We start from the raw sequence: 19,828 nt of genomic DNA on the forward strand, positions 1-19,828 counted from the left end.
GTAAAAGTGGCCCCAGGTTCTGGAGGGAAGTGTCCATGTGCCCCCCAGTCTGGAAGACTTCAGAGTCCTGAGGGTGTGACTGAGACCTGAGGTCCCAACGCCCCAGGACCCCCAAGGTGCTTGTGTCTTTTGACCTTGCAGGGTCTGAGATGGATTTTTATTTCATTTAGGAGCCAATCCTTAGGGAGAGTCCTCACACTTGCTTCCCTCCTGGGGGGGTCTCTGGTTATGCTTGAAGTGGTGTGTGGCCCCATGGGCTCTAGGGAGAAAGGACTAGCTTGCCCGCTTTCTTACAGAGGAGGGAGTTTGGGGTTTGGGGTTTGGGCACCAGCCCCGGCTGGTCCCCTCCTGGAATGGGCGGACGGCAAGGCTGGCTCCTGCACCCTGGGCGTCCTTGTCGACCATCCCACAGGGCCTGTGTGTGGTGAGCACCCACTACAACATAGTCATGGCAGTTAAGAGGTATAAATTTGTGTCTTTTAAAAACATAAATTCGTTTTCTGCTTTGCGTTTGTGAAGCAATTTTTAAAATCCGTTGTATTCTTTAAGTTCCATTTTATGAAATGCAGGTTTACCTGATTTGAGAAAGTAGCCCTAAAGGGGAGGACCATTAGTGACAAATATCAGAGTATTTCTCAGCTTCAAACACAATAGTGACTCTACTCCTTCTCCCCCTAAAACAAGTTCACGGCGTCTCCAAGTTCCAGGCAGGGGGGCTGCCACAGCCAACACATTTCCCTCTCCGGGGGTTTTGTGTTCCCCAGCCTGTGTCGGGGCAGGGTGCCCCTTGTGCTCCTCCCACGTCTTTCTGATTCTGTGCAGGAAGGGCCCCTGTCCAGTCCCACTTCGGACCCAAGCCCATCAGCAGCTCCACGGGCCCCGCCAAGGGCAGCTACAGCAACTACCAGGAGATCATCGCCACTTCTCTCCTAAACTTGGGCCAAATCGCCGTAGAGACCCTAGCTGGGGAGGACTTGGGCCAGGTGGCCAAGCCGGGCCCAGGTGTTGTGCACCTGGTTCAGGAGGAGGCTGAGGAAGGGGCCACCAGTGATGAGGGGGAGAAGGACGTGTTCCTCCCCCCAGAGGATACAGAGGAAGTCGCGGGAGTCACCAGGGAGCGCTCCCAGGAGCTCTGTCCCCAGTCCGTGGAGGGTGTGGCCAGTGAGGAGTCCAGCAAGATGAAAGTCGCCCTGGGTAATGAGGAGGAGGAAGAAGAGGAGGAGGAGGAGGAGGAGGAGGAAGAGGAGGAGGAAGAGGAGGAGGAGGAGGAGGAAGAGGAGGAGGAAGAGGAGGAGGAGGAAGAGGAGGAAGAGGAGGAGGAGGAGGAGGAGGAGGTAGCCGCTCCTGAGGTCATCTGCCAGGAGGATGCCCCCCTTGCCCCCACCCAGAAGGCCCCCGAACTCCGGCATCCGGCCTCTCCCAGCCCCAAGCCCGAGTACTCTGTCATAGTGGAGGTGCACTCTGATGACGGCAAGGACGAAGACTCGCGCTCCCAGAAGTCTGCGGTCACGGACGAGTCGGAGATGTATGACATGATGACACGTGGGAACCTGGGCCTCCTGGAGCAGGCTATTGCCCTGAAGGCTGAGCAGGTACAAGCCGTCTGCGAGCCAGGCTGCCCACCCACCGAGCAGGGCCAGCTGGGCCCCGGCGAGCCTGGGAAGGCGGTGAGGCCCCTGGATGCTGCCCGGAAGAACTACTGCAGCAAAGGTAGGGCTGGCGGCCGGGCCCTGCACACCCATCCTTCCTCCCTCCAGCCAGAGATGGGTAGCGCCTCCCTGTCCCCACTGGGCATGGAGAAGCAGGCTGAGTGAGAGGCATGGCCAGAGGCCCTTACAGGCTGGAGGCAGGGCTGACAGGTGCAGACAAAGGACAAACATACACACAGCCACAGACTGGCTGTTGGTACTGAGGAAACGGGCTCACACTGCTCACATAGGGTGATCCAGAGAGAGAAGCAGAGCTCCAGGTGGGAGGAGGAGGGTGGGAGGGACAGTGAGCTGGTTCCAGCAGCACAGCCACAGCCCGGGGGGCCTGCGTGGTCATGGAGAGACACAGGCAGACCCTGGGAGGACATACCTGGGTCATGGAGAGACCTGAGTGAGCTCTGGGGAACCCCAGTTGGTAGGTAGGTGGGGACACAGGGCACAGATTTCCTGGGGGCCTGCGTGGTCATGGAGAGACACAGGCAGACCCTGGGAGGACATATCTGGGTCATGGAGAGACCTGAGTGAGCTCTGGGGAACCCCAGTTGGTAGGTAGGTGGGGACACAGGGCACAGATGTCCTGGGGATACTCACATGAGACAGGCTTGGGGCAGATACTGAGGGACACAGCTGAGGGGACACAGATGAGGACATTGTTTCAACCTGGAGGATAGCTGTCAAGGGGACCCCCTTTTAGTGTGGCACAGATATGGGGGACAGCTGCTTGAGAGTTCAATTCAGACCGGCAAGGTCTTGAGGGGACACAGATGCACGGAGACCCAAGTAAAGGTGACACAATTTAGGACAGGTGTTAGGGCCTGTGTAGGGTATCAGTCTGCAGGTGGTGGGCTCGGGGCTCACAGATCAGGGCAGACATCGGTGGGACACTGTTGAGGAGTGCATGGCTGGGGGACACAGGCAGAGTGACAGCCCCAGGCCCAGGTGTTTGGGGGACTCAGACCTGTGGGAACAGACGTTGGGGGCCCTGCCTTCAGGGATAGAGTTGAGGGCATGGACCCAGGGGACAGAGCCTCAGGGTGAGGCAGATGGCCGTGCTGGAAGCACCGGGCAGTGGGAGAGACAGGGCTCACACCAAGGGACTGATGCAGCGTGAGCCCCAGACAGGGTCCGTGTGGTGGCAACAGCAGTTCAGGAAGCAGGCGTTGCGGAAGGGTTGGTGATGACCCTGCCTGCTGGGTTGGTGAACGTCCAACTTCCTGCCCATTTGAATGTGGAGATGCAGAGCCAGGGGTCCTGCACTTCAGAACCCCCTTGGGTTTCTGCCTTGCCTGGGGTGGGAGTTCTGAGTGTGGCTGTGTGACTTCTGCATTCTCCCAGACGGGACGGCTCCACCTAGGAATTTCTCTGGGACATCGGCTCTGCTCTGGGGATCATCCGTGTCCTGACAGATGTTCTCTGACAGGTGTTCTTTTCTGGTCCCCACACCCAGTAATGACATCTGGCCCAGGAGGCTAGATGAGGTCAGCAACTGAGATTTGAGTTGAAATTTCTGCCCATGCATTTATTAGTCACGCGGCTGTTGGCAAGTTAACTTCTTGTCCTCGTTTTGTCAAATCCAAATCCAAATCCCGGCAAGGAACTTGTCCCATTTTTCACGACTCTGTGCAGAGGCTGGACCTCTAGGCATGGGGGCTCTTGGAGGCATGACCCTCACACTGAAGCCAGTGGGATTCACACAATATCAACAGGAGCAGGGATAGAGGGCGCCGGCTGCCACCTGGGTCCTCCTCTTTAAAATGCCGCACATCCTGTTATGTGGGAAAACTTTCCATGAGGACGGCTGATGTAGACCAGCTTCCCCAGAACTATCCAGTCCCGGTCCCTCCCGGGCTCTTGGGCAGTCTGGCCACTCTCTTCTGGACAGCGTGAATGAAGAACCATGGCTGTCCCATCCTCCTCCCCGACTCGCCACCCACAACGCTGCTTTCTGGCCACTCTCTAACTGATGTGTCTTGTGTGTTTAGATCCCTCAAGAGCTGAGAAGCGCGAGATCAAGTGTCCAACTCCAGGCTGTGACGGCACTGGCCACGTTACAGGGCTGTACCCTCACCACCGCAGCCTGTCTGGTTGCCCCCACAAGGACAGGATCCCCCCGGAGAGTGAGTAGCTGTGCATAGCTCAGGCTGTCTCTGCTGCTTGGATGGGGTTCACATGGAGGAGGAGTCACCCAGGGCCCTGTCCCTTTCTGATTGGCAGATGCCCAAACTTGAGTCCTACGAGGCTGGGGACATGGAGTGTGCCCAGTTACCCACCTTGAGACAGCAGCCCGTGTCAGGGCCCCCAGGAGGCCTGCGAGGGAAGGGCACAAGGAGAGAGCCTGTCCTCACTTCTGGCTAGAGGCAGTGCTTGTGAACATGCATTTCAAAGGCAAATCACAGAACGACCAGAGGGTTTGAGGCCAAGTTGGTTTCTGCCCCAGGGAGGCAGGGGCCACAGTGGGAGGGAGCACAGCCTGACCGGGCTGAGGCTTGCGGGCCCTCCCGGGGTGCTGCTCGGAGCTGCCGTCCTACGAAGTTGCAGACTTCACGTGGGGCTCCTACGTCTTCCCTGGCTGTGCTCACCTGTCCCTCCCTCTGGTTCCCGTACAGTCTTGGCTATGCACGAGAATGTGCTCAAGTGCCCGACCCCTGGCTGCACCGGCCAAGGCCACGTGAACAGCAACCGCAACACGCACAGGAGGTACTGAGGGGATCCAGGCGCGGCGAGGGCCGTGGTGGGCGGGCTGGGCCTCGCGCGTGTGCCCCGGCGTGGGACGGGTGCCAGGTCAGGGCAGGCCTCTTGGTGGGGGGTCAGAGGCGTGGTCCCTGTTGGGGGGTTTCCTCAGAGACCAGAGGGCAGCTGGAGGGAGGGCTATATGCCCTTCAGAGAGGCCTCCTGCCCTTGGGGAAAGCCAGGTGTAGGCTGTGACTCCTGCCGATGTCTGGGGAGCCTCTGCACGCTGACTTCTGCTCATGGCGGGCCTCTGCCGGCCAGGACCAAGCTCTGGGCTAGACTGTGGGTGCCGCGGCCCAGATAGACATGAGACTCCTGGGAGGCACTCAAGGTTTAGCTCTCTGCCATCTTGCACAGTGAGAGGTGACCATATTCCCCACGCTTGCCCGGAGCCCCTTGGGTACCTTGGCTGTGATGGGATGTCCTTGCAAAGGCTGCTAGAGCTTTTGAGACCCCTTCATTGAGAAGAGGCTAGATTCCTGAGTGGGGTTGGGACTGTCACCTCGCCAGCAGTCAGTCAGCTTAATTCTGACAGATGAAGTTGCTCCCTTGATGTATTAGACGGGGTCCTTTCCTGGGAGGGGCCTGGGCCTCCAGGGTCAGCACCCAGGTTGTGTGGCCTGTGGGGCCCTGGGCTTCCCCAGGTTGGCTGATGGAGCGAGAGCCAGAGACAGGTCCCAAGGGCAGCTCCGGTCAGCAGTGAGGGGAGGGCAGGGAGGTGATCCGCAGGCCCATTGCCCAGACCTGCCCAGAGGAGGTGCCTTTGCCCAAAGCTGTGAAGGCGTTTAGGATATACTTGGTCTTTGTGTGTCATTGCTTGGAGTTTCCCCGGACAGAAACTGACTGTGCAGCTGCTGTTTGTGGGCTCGAGGACAGGGTGAGAGAGACACTCTGGCTGGTGCTCCGGGGGTCCCCGGCTTGGACAGGCAGGGTCTGGAGGAGAGGGCTTAGCTGTCCTCTTTGCCTTTTCTCTAGTTTGTCTGGGTGTCCCATCGCTGCTGCTGAAAAATTAGCCAAATCTCATGAGAAGCAACAGCCTCAAACGGGAGATCCTTCCAAGAATAGCTCCAATTCAGACAGGATCCTCAGGTGAGTGAAATGAGCCACAGAACTGAAGGCGCCTGCCTCCCCAAGTCCTGCAGGGGTCTTCCCAGTGTCTCTGGGACTGCATGTGCCCTTGTGTGTGTGTGTGTGTGTGCGTGCGCGCGTGTGCATGCGTGTGCTGATGCCCCGAGTTGCCCTGGGGACCTCCCGGGGGCGGAGCTGCAGGGTAGTTTCTGGGGCGCACAGAACAGAGTCTGACGTCCGCTGCACTCACCAGTGTTTCGGCTGTGGCGCGAACACCCACGAGGCCGCCCCTGCCCTGCTCTCCCCAAAGGCATCTGATCTCACCGCTTGAGATTGCTCAGGGCTTTGTTTGTGGAGATGCTGTCCTGTCTCAAGAGAGCAGGCTACACCAGCTGAGGGCCACTGCCGCCCAGACGCACCAGGAGCTGCTCCTTCCTGGCTGTCCTGTCTACACTCCCTCACCCGGGGAAGGGCCCAAAACCGAGGGAGAGGAGTGGGTACATGGGGTGCCCTTCAGAGCATTGCCTGCTTGGGACCCCAGAGGTTCTGAGGCAGGACATATGGCAGCAATAAGGGGGCTCCCGAAAGGCCATACGGAATGCATCTGCTTAGCACTCCCGCCACCCAGGTGAGTCTGTGAAGCAGGTGCCACATGAAGGCCCGAGTCTCAGGAACTTGCCCAAGGCTGCAGTTATCGGCTGGGGGACGTGGCACTGGCCCCTGGCCAGCCCACCCTCCGAGTCTTGTTCTTGACAAGCGGGGTGACTCCCTACCTACTGCCTGTACTCGGTGGACAATCTGCTTCCTGTCTCTCTCAGGGACTAGGACTCACATAAGTCTTCCCCTTCCCCAGTTTTCCAGACCCCAGCGCCATGTTTGCCTCTCAAAGGAGAATGTGGGAGGCAAGGGCCATTGTCAGGCAGTCACGAACGTGGGCAATAGCACGGACCCTGGTCTGGAGGGAGGCCCACCTCCTTTCAGGGCCCACCCAACCCCCTGTCCCTTCCCTGGCATGTACCTGCCAAAGTCTCAACCAGAGAACCCGGCCACCCACCTGGGCTTGCTCTGCAGGTCCCCTGTGAGGGGTCTCTGGGTGGGGCCAGAGCCAGGGCCTCACCCTCCTGCACTCCCATCCACGGGTGCCTTCAGCCCTGTATGTCCAGTTGGCTCCTTTCCACCTGCTGGCTGTTGGGATGGTTGGAAGCTGCTTCTTACTTTTACCCTATAACTGTTCCTTCTAGCTTCCTGTCCGTTACTAATCCAGGTCTTTTCCTGACTTGATCTAAGTCACTGGTAAAATGTCAAACCAGCAGGCAGGTGAGGCCCCGTGAGCTCAGGGTTGGGGGCAAAGAGGCTCCAACACGGTGGCTGTGCTCCTGGGAATTTGACCTCCATTTGTTTGCCTGTGAAAGTGGACAACAGTGTTATCTTGTGGACTTCACAAATATCTCATGAGGCTTGAACAAGATGGTGACATTTTGCTTCCCCAGGCCCTTGGTGACGAGCCTCAAATGGTATCGATTGAGCCCAGGATGCAGGAGCCTTGTGTTCAGGTTCTGTTTATTCGGTGTGACCACGTTTCTGAGGGTCATGCCCTGGGGTATGGGGTGAGTCTTTGCAAACCTCTGTTGGCATCACAGACGCTAAGTCTGCTGCGGGACAGAGCCCTGGTCAAGGAAGCCAACAGAACGTGGCACCAATATTAAGTTCAGGGTTCTTTTCTCCCCTGGGCGGTGCCTGAGCACTGTTTCGGAACTTCTTCAGATGCTGCCTGGCCCTCCTTGGGGGGAGAATGTGCCTGTGCTTGGGGGCATCTGCTTTTCCAAGGTCCAGGCTCAGAGCTGATTTCCTCATGGTTGCGGGGTCTGTCACTGGGCTCCTGTTCTTACAGCACTCGGCATCTTGGAGACCTTACCGTCCACCCCTTCTTAATTCCAGACTGCAGTCATTGCTTGGTTCAGAGTCAGGAGTAAAGAGAGCTTGGGTTGTCCTCCCAGCCTCTCCTCCTCCTTCCCTTGTCTCTGCGCTGACCATCACAGAAGCTTGTCCACACCTGTGTGTGGGCCATTCCCCGCCTGGCTGGTCTTCCTGCCCTGGCCCCTGTGCTGTCCTCCCAGCCTCTCCTCCTCCTTCCCTTGTCTCTGCGCTGACCATCACAGAAGCCTGTCCACACCTGTGTGGGGGCCATTCCCCGCCTGGCTGGTCTTCCTGCCCTGGCCCCTGTGCTGTCTGGGCTGGTGTCTCTGTGCTATCTCTCGTGCATTTACAACGCTGAGCTCTTCCAAGGGCTTCGGTGACAGTGAACGAATGCTTGCAAAGTGGCCTTTTCATCTGCCCTCAACCCTCTCAGCCCCTCTGGGGCTCTTCTCCACCGACTTCAAGCAGAGAATAGTGGAGGGCTGAGCCCCTGGCCCATGAAGAGCTGAGTCAGGCCCTCCCTGAGCCTGGTTCTCAGAAGTACCCATGTCCCCTCTGGATGCCCCATCTCCTTCCTCACTGGGCAGCTGTGTTATTGCACCAGGAGAATTCTGTCTAGGGATGGCTGGCCACTTTCTGAGGGATGCTCCTGTAGGCCTGCCTGCTAAGGGCTCACAGTACTGGTAGCAGAGCTATTGGAAACATGCCCTCCTAAGTTCTGGGGGAACGTCTAAGGCCCTCCCTCTTCTTCTGGTCTGCAAGGACACATGCCATCGTTTCTTCAAGGCCTCTATTGCTTGCTCCCTGCAGGCAGTTCTTTCTCATACAGAGCAGGCCCCAGACACCCATTAGTGGTGGGACATGGGGGAGGGTCTCTGTGCACACAGGGCTCTGAGGGTTTCCTGCCCAGGCTGTAGGATGGGGCTTGGGATCCCTGGGCCCTGTCCTCATGGTTCTGCACCTCTGTCCTGCACCTCAGGCCTATGTGCTTCGTGAAGCAGCTTGAAGTCCCTCCGTATGGAAGCTACCGCCCTAGTGTGGCCCCTGCCACACCCAGGGCCAACCTGGCCAAGGAGCTGGAGAAGTTCTCCAAGGTCACCTTTGACTACGCAAGTTTTGACGCTCAGGTTTTTGGCAAACGCATGCTTGCCCCAAAGATTCAGACCAGCGAAACCTCACCTAAAGCCTTTAAATGTAAGTTGGGGAGATCTACTCCTGGGAGGTGTAGGGTTTGGGAGACGGGGGAGGAAGGACCCCCCTCGCCAGAAGCATGTAGGGAATCTCTCCCCTGGGGGTACCTGGCCATCCCAATGTCTACCATGGTGGCTTTCCCGGAGTCTCTATCTTGCCCATGTTACTGCCGCCATGTTCCCCATCAAGCGTGATGTATCTCTTCACTATTTGTGAAACAAAACCTAGGTCCTTTGTGGTGTGCATGTCCAAAGGCTTAAGAATAGCTTCCCTGATGTGGTCCACCCTGTGGGGGCTCAGACAACCACTATGCTGAGCCTGGGTACCCTGACAGAGAAGCTATTTGCCTTCCTGCAAGTGGACCATCTTGCTGGATAGTGTGTTGTGATATTAGCCACAAGTTTTCTGGGTACTTGTACTAACAAAATGCATTCCAAGAACAACCCTTCCTGCCTGTTTTGGTCACTGAATATATACCAGTCTGTGGTTTGCAAGCCCATTAGCCCTGGAAACACATATGAAATGGAAAAGCACCCCAGTTTACCCGTGAGATAGGAACTGGCCTCTCCCAGTGGGTGTTTGGCCCTCAAATGCAGCAGTGAGGAATTTCTGTCATGTTAATAATGGAAACACTAAGTGATGACACAGCCGCCAGCTGTAGTGTGGACATCTGTCCCACTTGCTCGGTGCCATTAGGCACAGGCACCACGTAACACTCACAAGGAGCTCTTCATAGATCTGGAGATTTACTGGTGATACCGTGATATCAGAAATGTCATGCCTGAGAGTTAGTTTATGACTACAATATAATTACTAGAAAGATAACATTTTATGCCTTCATTGGTCATGTTTGTTTGAATAATAACATGACTTTATTGAAGTGGTATTATGGGGACACCAAAAGTAGCCTTTCGAGATGTTGTGACAAAAACTTTCCTACTTGAATAATATTCTACCCACTCCTATTTACAGAATTCTTTACTCTCTCAGTTAGCATTCACCAATAGACAACTTGTACTTGTTTGATATATCAGAGATGCTGGAATATCTTTGGAGGGTTTTGCTCTCTCTGCCCAAATTTTAAATGAGCCAGAAATGGCCTCCTGAATGCCCTATGAGAGGGTGAGTAGGAGTGTGCTGTGGGCAACTGTGACTGGGATGAATGACCCTGCCCCTAGCCCACCCTCCGTATAGCTGTGCCCTGTGCACTCCCAGGCATCCCAAAGTTCCCCACTGTGTCTGTGTGGCCACTTCCCATTCAAGTTGTATATCAGCCTGGTGTTGTTCCCTTTTTGCAGCCAAACCTTTCCCAAAGGCCTCTTCCCCCAGGCACAGCCCCTGCACTTCATCCTCCTCTGCAGGCTTCGACTACGCGCATGATGCCGAGGCTGCACACATGGCCGCCACAGCCATCCTGAACCTCTCCACGCGCTGCTGGGAAATGCCCGAGAACCTCAGCACGAAGCCACAGGACCTGCCCAGCAAGGTTGGTGTGTCCCCTACAAGGAGCCCCTCTGAGGCAGAGACGGGCTGGTGGGACTTATAGTCAGGACCACATTCCCCTGCATGAAATGTGCTTAGGGACACTCAGTGTCCACTTGACAATTATCATTCTTACCTTTTCTTCCTCCTGGTCGTGGCTCACGATGACCAGAGAGGTTGGATGAGTCCCCTCTGAGAGCTCTGTGTGCTGTGCCTAAGGAGGACTGAATGGCTGTGCACACGCATATTCCTTCATGTTCTCCTAAGTCTGAGGGTCCGGTTTCCTTGTGTTCCCCTGAGTCTGAGGTCATGCCCACACACGTTCCCATGTGTTCCCCTGAGTCTGAGGGTCATGCCCACACACATTCCCATGTGTTCCCCTGAGTCTTAGGGTCATGCTCGCACACATTCCCATGTGTTCCCCTGAGTCTGAGGTCATGCCCACACACGTTCCCATGTGTTCCCCTGAGTCTGAGGTCATGCTCACACACGTTCCCATGTGTTCCCCTGAGTCTGAGGGTCATGCTCACACACGTTCCCATGTGTTCCCCTGAGTCTGAGGGTCATGCCCACACACGTTCCCATGTGTTCCCCTGAGTCTGAGGTCATGCTCACACACGTTCCCATGTGTTCCCCTGAGTCTGAGGGTCATGCACACACACGTTCCCATGTGTTCCCCTGAGTCTGAGGGTCATGCCCACACACGTTCCCATGTGTTCCCCTGAGTCTGAGGGTCATGCCCATACACATTCCCATATGTTCCCCTGAGTCTGAGGGTCATGCTCACACACGTTCCCATGTGTTCCCCTGAGTCTGAGGGTCATGCACACACATGTTCCCATGTGTTCCCCTGAGTCTGAGGGTAATGCACACACACGTTCCCATGTGTTCCCCTGAGTCTGAGGGTCATTGCACACACGTGTGACCTCATCTTCCCCTGAATCTGAGGGTTGAGCACATGTCCTTGTGTGATCATGGTCAGCACGTCTCAAGGTTTTGTGATGTTCGCAAGACCTGAGAGAGAGTGGAGGCCCTCCACGTGAATTTCAGGAAGTGGCAAGTCAAGAATCTTGCTTCTCAGAGGTTCTTCTATTCTTGTTTGGCTCTGCTTCCTTCCAAGGGAAACACTGTTCTGGGCTTTCTGTAATGCTGATTTAATGTACCAGAAGGCACACCTGGGAAAGGGTAAAATCGCTAGCATGGATTTTTGCCTCCACAATTGCAGGCTGCGGACATTGAGGTGGATGAGAATGGAACCCTGGACTTGAGCATGCACAAACACCGCAAGCGAGAAAGCGCTTTCCCCAGCAGCAGCAGCCCTGGGGTGAAGTCTCCCGAAGCCTCCCAGCGCCAGAGCGGTACCAGCGCCCCGAGCAGCTCCATGACCTCGCCCCAGTCCAGCCAGGCTTCCCGCCAGGACGAGTGGGATCGACCTCTGGACTACACCAAGCCCAGCCGCCAACGAGAGGAGGAGCCTGAGGAGGTGGGTGTGGGGCCAGAGGGCTGGTGTAAAAAGTGCTTGCTTCTCCAGGAAGAGCTTCCAGGGTCCTGTCCCTGCCCGCATGGGGCCTTGCTACCTCTAGGAAGCTAGGGATCGGCCTGCCCTCCTGGGGGGTTTTTCACCCTTGGGCTATGCTGTGGTCTTGTCCCGTCTAAGAGAGGAGTTGTCTTCTCACTTCCACGGATTCGGTGATCATCACCATTGTGGGCCCTTGGAAAGCATGGGGAGAAGGAGGGCTTCTTTCACATCCCATGGGAAATATTTGGGAATGGCTCCAAATTCCTGGGTTTTGTGGCCTCCCTGCAACCTGCTGTCCAGATAGGGACATCCTGAGTTCTGGCAGCAGTCCCCGCTCACCATCCACAGGACAACCCAGCCAGCTGGCTCCTTGGACAGAGGACCCCCTGTGGTGGGCAGTGGCCTGAGTCCCAAGACCAGCACCACCTGGTAAAGAGCAACAAGCCAGGTGTCTTTGTCGGAGCCGCAGTTTGGGGACAGGGAGACATCCCTTTCTAACCACTCTACCCTCCTGAGAGTGGGACTGGTTGAAGGCTCTTCCCCACAGAGGTGTGCGTCCCGAGTAGCAGAGCCCAGTTGTGAGATGGCACAGACTCTGGGGAGCCCCCACACAGTGTGGGCAGGCCTGCAGGTCCCCCCCTTCTCCCTCCCCATCCCTGCCAGCACCTCACCCGCCAACCCCAGAAGGGCAGGGGGGACGGTCCCTGTGGAAGATCCCACTCTGGGAAACTACCATCTGCAGTTCAACCCTCCCTCCCCCAGCTCCCTCCACATACCTCACATGCATCTCCACGTTATAAAGGAGCAGACTGGGCCCCGGGCTGAGGTCACTTGGTGCAGTGGTGTGGCTATAACTTAGGGTTAGGCCCAGAAGGGGGACACCTCTCAGACTGAGCCCTGAGTGGAAGGGGCTGGCCTGGGACATGGTCTCCTGGGACTGTGTGGGTGGTTTTCTCCCTGGTCACTGGGAGCCCAGTCTGAGGCCGGGGGGGCCCTCTTATGGGGGAGCCACCAGTACCGTCTGCTTGTACCTGCCCCCAGGTTTAAGCCCCCTTCCTGGTGACTGCAGCCCCTCGCTTGGCCCCTCCCTGCCCCTTTCCATGACCCCCAGCTCAGGCTGACATCCGTGGCTGCTTTGCCCCTCCCCTTCTCCTTTCACACACCCTCTGAGCACCCCAAGACTCATGTCATCAGTCTCAGAAGTCCTGAGGTCCTTGCCCACAGAAGCCTGCCCCCATACTCCTCCCCACCGTCATTCTCCACCCTAGAGCCTCAGCTCACTCCCAGTCCCTTCCTCTCCTCCAGCCCCCTTCTGGGCACAGGTGGGTCACCCCCAGAAATGCCTCCCTCATCCAGGCATTCCTGGCCCCTCTACCGTGGCCCTGGACCCCTGACTTAGACTCTCTAGCTCCGCCTGAGGCTCCTTGATCCATCCTGTGTAAGGCTGCGCCCTCACCCTTAGCCTCACCTCCCATCCCAGCCTCTGGCAGCAGTCAGGGCAGTGTCCATGGGCCTCTGAGTTGCTCTCCCTGCACTGGAACAGCCTCCTCCCTGTGTTTCTGGGAAGCTGCCATCTACCCTGAGGACCCAGCTAAGGCCAACTTGCTCAGGGGAAGGACCCGCTTCCCCGTTCCTCGTGTAGTGATCGTATCAGTGTATCAGTGCCAGGAATTGCAGCCCCCCGACACTGACGAGATTCACGGTCAGGTCCCAAGAGCCTCCGCTGCTCTGGGCTCTGCACTTTGGACCCCCAGAAATCCCATAAAGGGCTGCTATTATCTCAGGTTTGAAAGTGTACCATCTGGGCCCGGAGAGGTTGAACACCTTGCCTGAGACACACACACATGCCAGCACTGGGATTTGGACCAGGAACGAGCACAGACCCACTTGCAGGGTGTGTTGACCTTCTCTACTTTTGTCCTTATTCAACCCTGTGTCCATAGTATCCTGCCCTCTGCTGGTTACCGATCCCCTCCAGACCTAGAACTTGAGCTTATGAAGGGCCTGCTGTGGTCAGGGCCTGGCGCTGGCTGGGAAGGTACAGGGGGTCACAAAGTCACATTTTGTATGTTATTGCTCGCCTTGTGTTCTCATCGTCATAGCATCTCAACAAACACTTGTTTGGTGTTACTGTCTGTTGAGCCCCAAGGAGCTGCACTCTGTGTAGGTTCTTGTGTCTAGAAGGTGGCCCAGCGGCGGTTAGGTGGCGGTGACCCACACGCCCGGGGCCGTGGGAGGGTGGCGCAGCCGGCCGCACTGGGCAGCGTCCAGGCCTCCTCATCCCTGGGGCAGCTGAGCGGCTCTGGCCGAGGTGGGGGAGCGCTCTAGCCCCTCAGGGGTGCTGTCTTCTGTGCTTTCTTTTTTCGGGGGGGTAAGGCTTCCTCCCTCATCCAGAAGGCAGGAGACTCCAGAAAATGTCTCTGTGAACACTGTTCTGAAGGGTCCCTCTCCCTCAGCCCCCGGGTCGGGCGCCCGGCCCCCCGCCAGCTGGTTAAAACGTCTCCCTGCTGGTTTTTTGCAGTCAGAGCCAGCAGCCCATTCTTTTGCTTCTTCTGAAGCAGATGACCAGGAAGTGTCGGAAGAGAGTTTTGAGGAGCGGAAGTATCCTGGGGAAGTTACCCTGACCAACTTTAAGATGAAGTTTCTCTCCAAGGACATAAAGAAGGAGCTGCTCACGTAAGTCCCCACCTGGGCCAAGAGGAGTCCCCGAGAACCTTCATTGTCTGGAAGAAAGCGTGCCCTGGTCTGAGTCCCTAATGACCGGATCTGCTCAGCCCCAGGCCTTGTCCCTGCCCCAGCTTAGCTCCGACCATCCTCTTGGCCGGAGAGGTTGGGCGTCCTGCACGACGACCCTCTTGAGCCTGGCAATGGGTGACAGGTTTTCCGTCATCTCTGCGCTGCACTTGGATCTAACACAAACTTCTAAAGTGTAAGAGCAAGGAAGAGCTGCTGTTCGGGCCCAAAGAGCAAGACGAGGGCCGAGGGAAGCTGACCCTCTCCCGAGCCACAGCCATCTGCCCTGGCTTACAGAGCCCAGGCCTGACGTGCGCTCTGCTTTAGGACTCAGTGCCCTCGGCTCTGGCAGCCCAGCTAGCCCCTTTGAGCTGGTCTTCACGGGGTCCAAGCAGATGCCATTGCAGACTGGGGAAGCTGCTGGTAGATAGGAGTCACCCTATGGTTGGATGCCACCCCACAGCCTTGCCCTGTCGGTTCTTGACACTTTCAAGCTTGAGATAATAGCAGCCCCTTACGGGATTTCTGGGGATCCAAAGTGCAGAGCCCAGAGCAGCGGAGGCTCTTGGGAACTGACAGGGCGAGTCAACCCCCCTTGGAGAAGCCCGTCTTCTACAGGACTGTGGGAGCTGGCGCCTGCACCGCCGGGGACCCAGGCTTCCCCTGTGCTCAGTTTGTCCCTGGGGTTCCTCTTCTCCTTGCTGTGAACCAAACCTGTAGCTGACTCTTCCCAGGCTCTGGTCTGGGACCTTGTCCTCAGGGAGGGTCATGCGCTTTAGGAAAGAACCGCCTGCCTACACGTTCATGGGTGCACACACGTGTGCATGCAGAGGCATCCTAGCTTCAAGCTGAGCTTGAATTCGGTTCCTTTTTCCTCCTTGAGTTAAGTTGTGTGGGAGAAGCTTGCAGTCCGAGGACCGAGGGGGGAGGAGTCGCCCCTTGGCTCGTGGGTGAGTGAAGAACAAGTGTCGGCCACTCTCCCCGAGTGGGCTCCGCCCGGGGGGCAGGCCTGGCAGGTGTGCCTTGCTCTCTGTTCTGACACTCTTTTTCCTTTGTCCAGCTGCCCCACCCCTGGCTGTGATGGCAGCGGCCACATCACCGGGAACTATGCCTCTCACCGCAGGTTCGTTCCTGCTCGGGTCCAGCCTGGCCTGGGTGCTGTGTGGTGGGTCTTCCCCTCCCCTCCTCTGCTCCCCCTCTGGCTCACCCCAGTGTCCCATCTCTTCTCTTTCAGCCTCTCTGGTTGCCCTCTTGCTGACAAGAGCCTCAGAAACCTCATGGCTGCCCATTCTGCTGACCTCAAGTATGTCTGCCCTCCTGGCCTCCCGTCTCTTGGGTGGCTCCCTTGCTCTGTTCTCTCCTTCCATGAGGCCCCAGCCAAAGTCGGCCTTCTCCAGGGCTCCAGCCCCAGGGGAGCCCCTCCCAGCAGGATGGGGCAGAGAGACAGGCCATGGAGGGGCCGACCTGCTTGCCGGGGGCTCCTGCTGCTGCCGCCTGTGTGTCTCTGCTCTGAGTGTTGCTGTCTGCCTGTCCCTTGCTGCAGGCCCCTGTGCTGCCCTCGGCCCTGCCGACTGCTCTGAGGACAGAGGGCCGGAGGACCCGCCTCCAGCTCCTGATGGCCCAGCCCACCCTCCCTCTCCCGAGGACCCAGTATGGGGTTGTCTGGGCCTGCTTCTGTCACTGCCCTTGCGGTGTGGGAGAAGCCCAGAGCTGGCCTTGGCTTCTAAGTCTTGCTGTGGCTCAGCGGGCTTCAGGCTGCGCGGCTCTCGCTAAGGGATCTGGGTGCTGATGATGCAAGAGAAAACTCTTTGCCCTGCCCTTCTCCTACGACCCCTGCAGCTGCTTCTGTCTTGGCCCCTGGTGATCCTCCCAGATATGCCTCTCCATGCTCATCCCCTTCTCCTTGCTGAGCATCCCCTCTTTCTGCTTTTCCTCCCTGTCCCTAACACACAGGCAGGCCAGGCCTTGTGGGCACCAACTAGCCTGCTTGACTGCCCTGCTCAAATGTGATGGAAGCACCCAGAGGTTTCCCAGGTTATCAGTGTCGTCTTGGGGCTGGAGTTGGGGACTGTCATTGCCTTTGGTTTTTATGCATTCAGTTGAGCCACTGTGACCCTGAGCCATGCAGTGCTGATCCTGGGCTCCCAGGCTGAGCAGAGGCTCAGGAAGGAGGTCCTACTCTTGTCCTCTCAGCTCACTCCCTCTCCAGGGGTGTTCGTCCCTCCCTTGAGCCTCCATATTGGGTGCCACTGAATCTAGGCTCATTCTGTCTGGGACCAGATAGGAGCCGGGGCCCTAGGGCCTCTAAGATGAGGAGCTGTTGCTGCCAAAGGCTTCCAAGGGGCCTGAGCTGATTTAGAAACAGGGCAGAAAGCTCTAGATCTCTAGAGTGCCCCCATCCTGCCAGCCTCCTCTTTGTCACTCTGGGGAGGCTGCTCTGGTCCCAGCAGCCAGAAGCATGTCATTGCCCCTTGTTACCAATGGGGCCCTCTGTTCTGGGCAAGGTCCACCACCAGAATCGTCCTTCTAAGAGCTAACAGCTTTAACGTGAACATTTTCTGAGGCTCAGCTCATCATGGCAGATTCACATGCTCACTCATCCACTCCCGTGTCCAGCCCCAGACATCCAGTTGAAACCATCCGTCCTGCAGGCTCAGGACCCTCTTCGTCCACCTCCCCTCCCTTTCCTTCCTCTCTTCTCCTAACGTCTTTCCCATGTGCTTTTTTCCTATTTCCTTTCCCAATTCAACTTGCATTTTAACTGTAATTAGTTTTCATGGTTTTCCAGTTTGAGGGCCAGAATGATTTTAGAGCTCTCAGACCTTTCTTCCTGCAGAGCAGGTGCTCAGGGCCTGGTCTGGGTCTGGAAACATGGCCAGCTGGGAAGGTTAGTGCTCGTCTACGACTAAGAGCCTGTGAGGAACCTTAACCCAAACTTGTTTAGAAATAGCAACAGAAGGTCTTGTGTGGAAACAAGTCACTCATCAGCTTTGGCAAGGTCTGGGAAGGTGCCCCGACTCCCCCCAAGCTCTTCTCTGGCCCCAGAGTTCTTTCTGTGGGAGTCAACTCTGTCCTCTCAGGCCACAGCAAGGGCTCGGGGTGGATGCGGGCTCTCGGGCCACAGCGAGGGCTCGGGGTGGATGCAGGCAGGCCTCCAAGATGGTCCTGGTGTGCTGGTGCTTCCCTCTTCTTCCTCCCTCTTCCTGTCCAGTGGGCATCTTGTAGAGGCTGCTCCTGACCAGCCTTGTGGCGGTGATGGGGGAAGATGACCTGTCCCCAGAGAGGAAAAGACACCTACATCACTGCCTTGCAAATGGGGCTCCTTCGGTGGCCTCCCTATCAACAACTGGGTGCAGTGACAGCCTCAGATCATGTGTTTTCTGTGCTTTAATCGAATCCCAAGGGCATTTGCTCTTCCCTACCAAGTGCCCAGTGTGGTCAGGGGCTGGGGACACAGCTGCCTTGGGCCACTCAGCCCAGTCTGTGTGTGGGGAGTTGAGGTGCAGGGTGCGTACCCTGCAAGCGGTGTGATGGGGGCTCTGACAGGTGGGGGTGGCCTCCTCACCATGGGACAGGGATGGGGCTCTGAGACGAGACCTGGTGTGCGCCATCAAGCTATAGTGTGTCCTTTAGACACAGGATTCTTCCTCTTGCCCAGACAATGCACTCAGAAGCAGATGGTGGGGTTCCTGCAACTGATCCTGTGGGTCCTCAGGGGCACGAGAGTGGCTGACACAGCCAGCGCCCAGCATGGATACCTGCTTCTCTAGCCACATGAACATCATCTTCTACTGGCCACGCCTTTTGCGAAAAGCCATTGAACTGGGCCTCAGCAAGGAGTGCATGTGCCAGCCCCCCCGCCCCCGGTCTGGAGAAGGTGTGCCTCAGTGGGCCCCCTTGTGCTGGGACCTGGCAGGGACCATCCCCATGTGCATGCTCTCTCCTGCCAGCCTTACTCACAGGTGCCACGGGGGCTGCACCAGAGACCAGACCTGCACTTACTGGCATCGAGGCCTGGGGCTGCTGATGCCCTGCCCACCACCTGCAGCACTGAGCTTGAGTTCTGCCATGTTTTCCCGAAGCCGAGAAAGAGTGGAGCCCCAGGCGGCCACCCGAGCACCTGCAAACCCAGGAAGGAGAAGCACCCTCCTCAGTCTCTGCACTTAGCCTTCCAGAGAGCAGGACAGGGCTCCTGCTAGCGCGGGCCATGAGAACGCTTGGCAGGGCACTCTGAGCTGAGGAGGGTGCAGGGAGGCATCAACGGGGCCTTGGCCTCAGCGGAGAGTAGCGTGAGGGCATACCCTGACATGCCTGAAGGACTTGGTGCCCACAGCAAGGGGCCAACCACTGCAGCTCGCACCCTGGGACCTCGGATGATGTAGAGACACAGAGTGTCCCAGCAGGACCTTTGTACGGGTTGGGGGCTTTTGTGAAAGGAGTGAAGCTCACATAGATGGAGGTGGTGTGTGGTTTCTATTAAAATGCAAAAACCTTCTTGCCCTAGACGTGTGTGGGTTGAAATGTGACCACACATGACCAGAGTAGGAGCCATCATAATCTCATAGGGTTTGAGTTATCCCTAAATCCGACAGGAGGGCGATTGGACTGGTGGGCCTGCTGTCAGCCCAGGGAGGCTTCCCACGTGTGGCCCGCGGGACAGGGATGAAGGGGATGCCTTGAGAAAGACAGTGGGATTGGAGAAGAAGCTGGTGGGATGGGCACTGACCCCTCCCATGTTGCCACACCAGCTTTGCGCTTCCTCTGATGGGAAGAGGCAGGTCTGGCCTGCTGAGTTCTAGGAGGCAGCCGAAGAGCTGTGGGGGGGTCCTTCGGCTGTGCCGGCTTCCTCTCCGGCTTCCGGCTCCAAATGCCAGATGCTGCATTGGCCGGTGGAAGAGGTTGCTGAGGAAGGGCTGTGGGCACAGCACAGGGGCCTAAGTGCCTTAGAGAACTCTATTGATTGAGAGGCAGAGACCCGTGTCCTGTTTCAGCTGATGTGAGTCCCCATAACCCTCTTGGGCCTCGGCTCCCACGGTTTCTTCTCTGTGTGAGGATGAGACCAGAACCCGCAGATGAGTGTTCTGTGAGATCCCAGATGCAAACACCAAGGTCCTGCTAGGTCCCACAGGGTTGGAGCTGCGCCCTTCCATGCAACAAGGTACAAAGTGGCAGACCTGCTCTGGAGATTTCTGGTGGATCCACCTGCAGAATCAGGCACACCTCCCCATTCTGGTACCAGCAGGAACTCACTCACTCTTCCGCCATGGACATACAGGGAAGAATAATTTAAGAAAACCCATACTTGTGTATTAAAGTGTAATTTTCACTTTCTATGGGATATGTTTGTCAAACATTTTGGACGCATCAAGTTGGGCTTCTGTGTTTTGTGTCCCCCTCCTCACCCTTGGCTGGTGCCTGCCACCGCTGAACAGCCTCTGGCTGTGGGACTTCTGCACTCACTGAGAAATCCACCTCTAGG

General features: G+C 57.3%; 1 protein-coding gene across 1 annotated transcript in view; it reads left to right on the forward strand.

Moving 5' to 3' along the window:
• MYT1 (myelin transcription factor 1) overlaps nt 1–19,828 on the forward strand; it is a 79,865-nt gene that overhangs the window by 49,621 nt on the left and 10,416 nt on the right. The window contains exons 8-17 of the mRNA XM_078057412.1: nt 823–1,710; nt 3,692–3,826; nt 4,316–4,406; nt 5,415–5,528; nt 8,404–8,618; nt 9,977–10,101; nt 11,323–11,580; nt 14,138–14,292; nt 15,410–15,472; nt 15,584–15,652. Coding sequence (XP_077913538.1) covers nt 823–1,710; nt 3,692–3,826; nt 4,316–4,406; nt 5,415–5,528; nt 8,404–8,618; nt 9,977–10,101; nt 11,323–11,580; nt 14,138–14,292; nt 15,410–15,472; nt 15,584–15,652 — 2,113 coding nt within the window. The remainder of the gene's footprint in view (nt 1–822; nt 1,711–3,691; nt 3,827–4,315; nt 4,407–5,414; nt 5,529–8,403; nt 8,619–9,976; nt 10,102–11,322; nt 11,581–14,137; nt 14,293–15,409; nt 15,473–15,583; nt 15,653–19,828) is intronic.

The sequence above is a fragment of the Halichoerus grypus genome, chromosome 10, assembly GCF_964656455.1.
Source record: "Halichoerus grypus chromosome 10, mHalGry1.hap1.1, whole genome shotgun sequence".
In the NCBI taxonomy this organism is placed as follows: Eukaryota; Metazoa; Chordata; class Mammalia; order Carnivora; family Phocidae; genus Halichoerus; species Halichoerus grypus.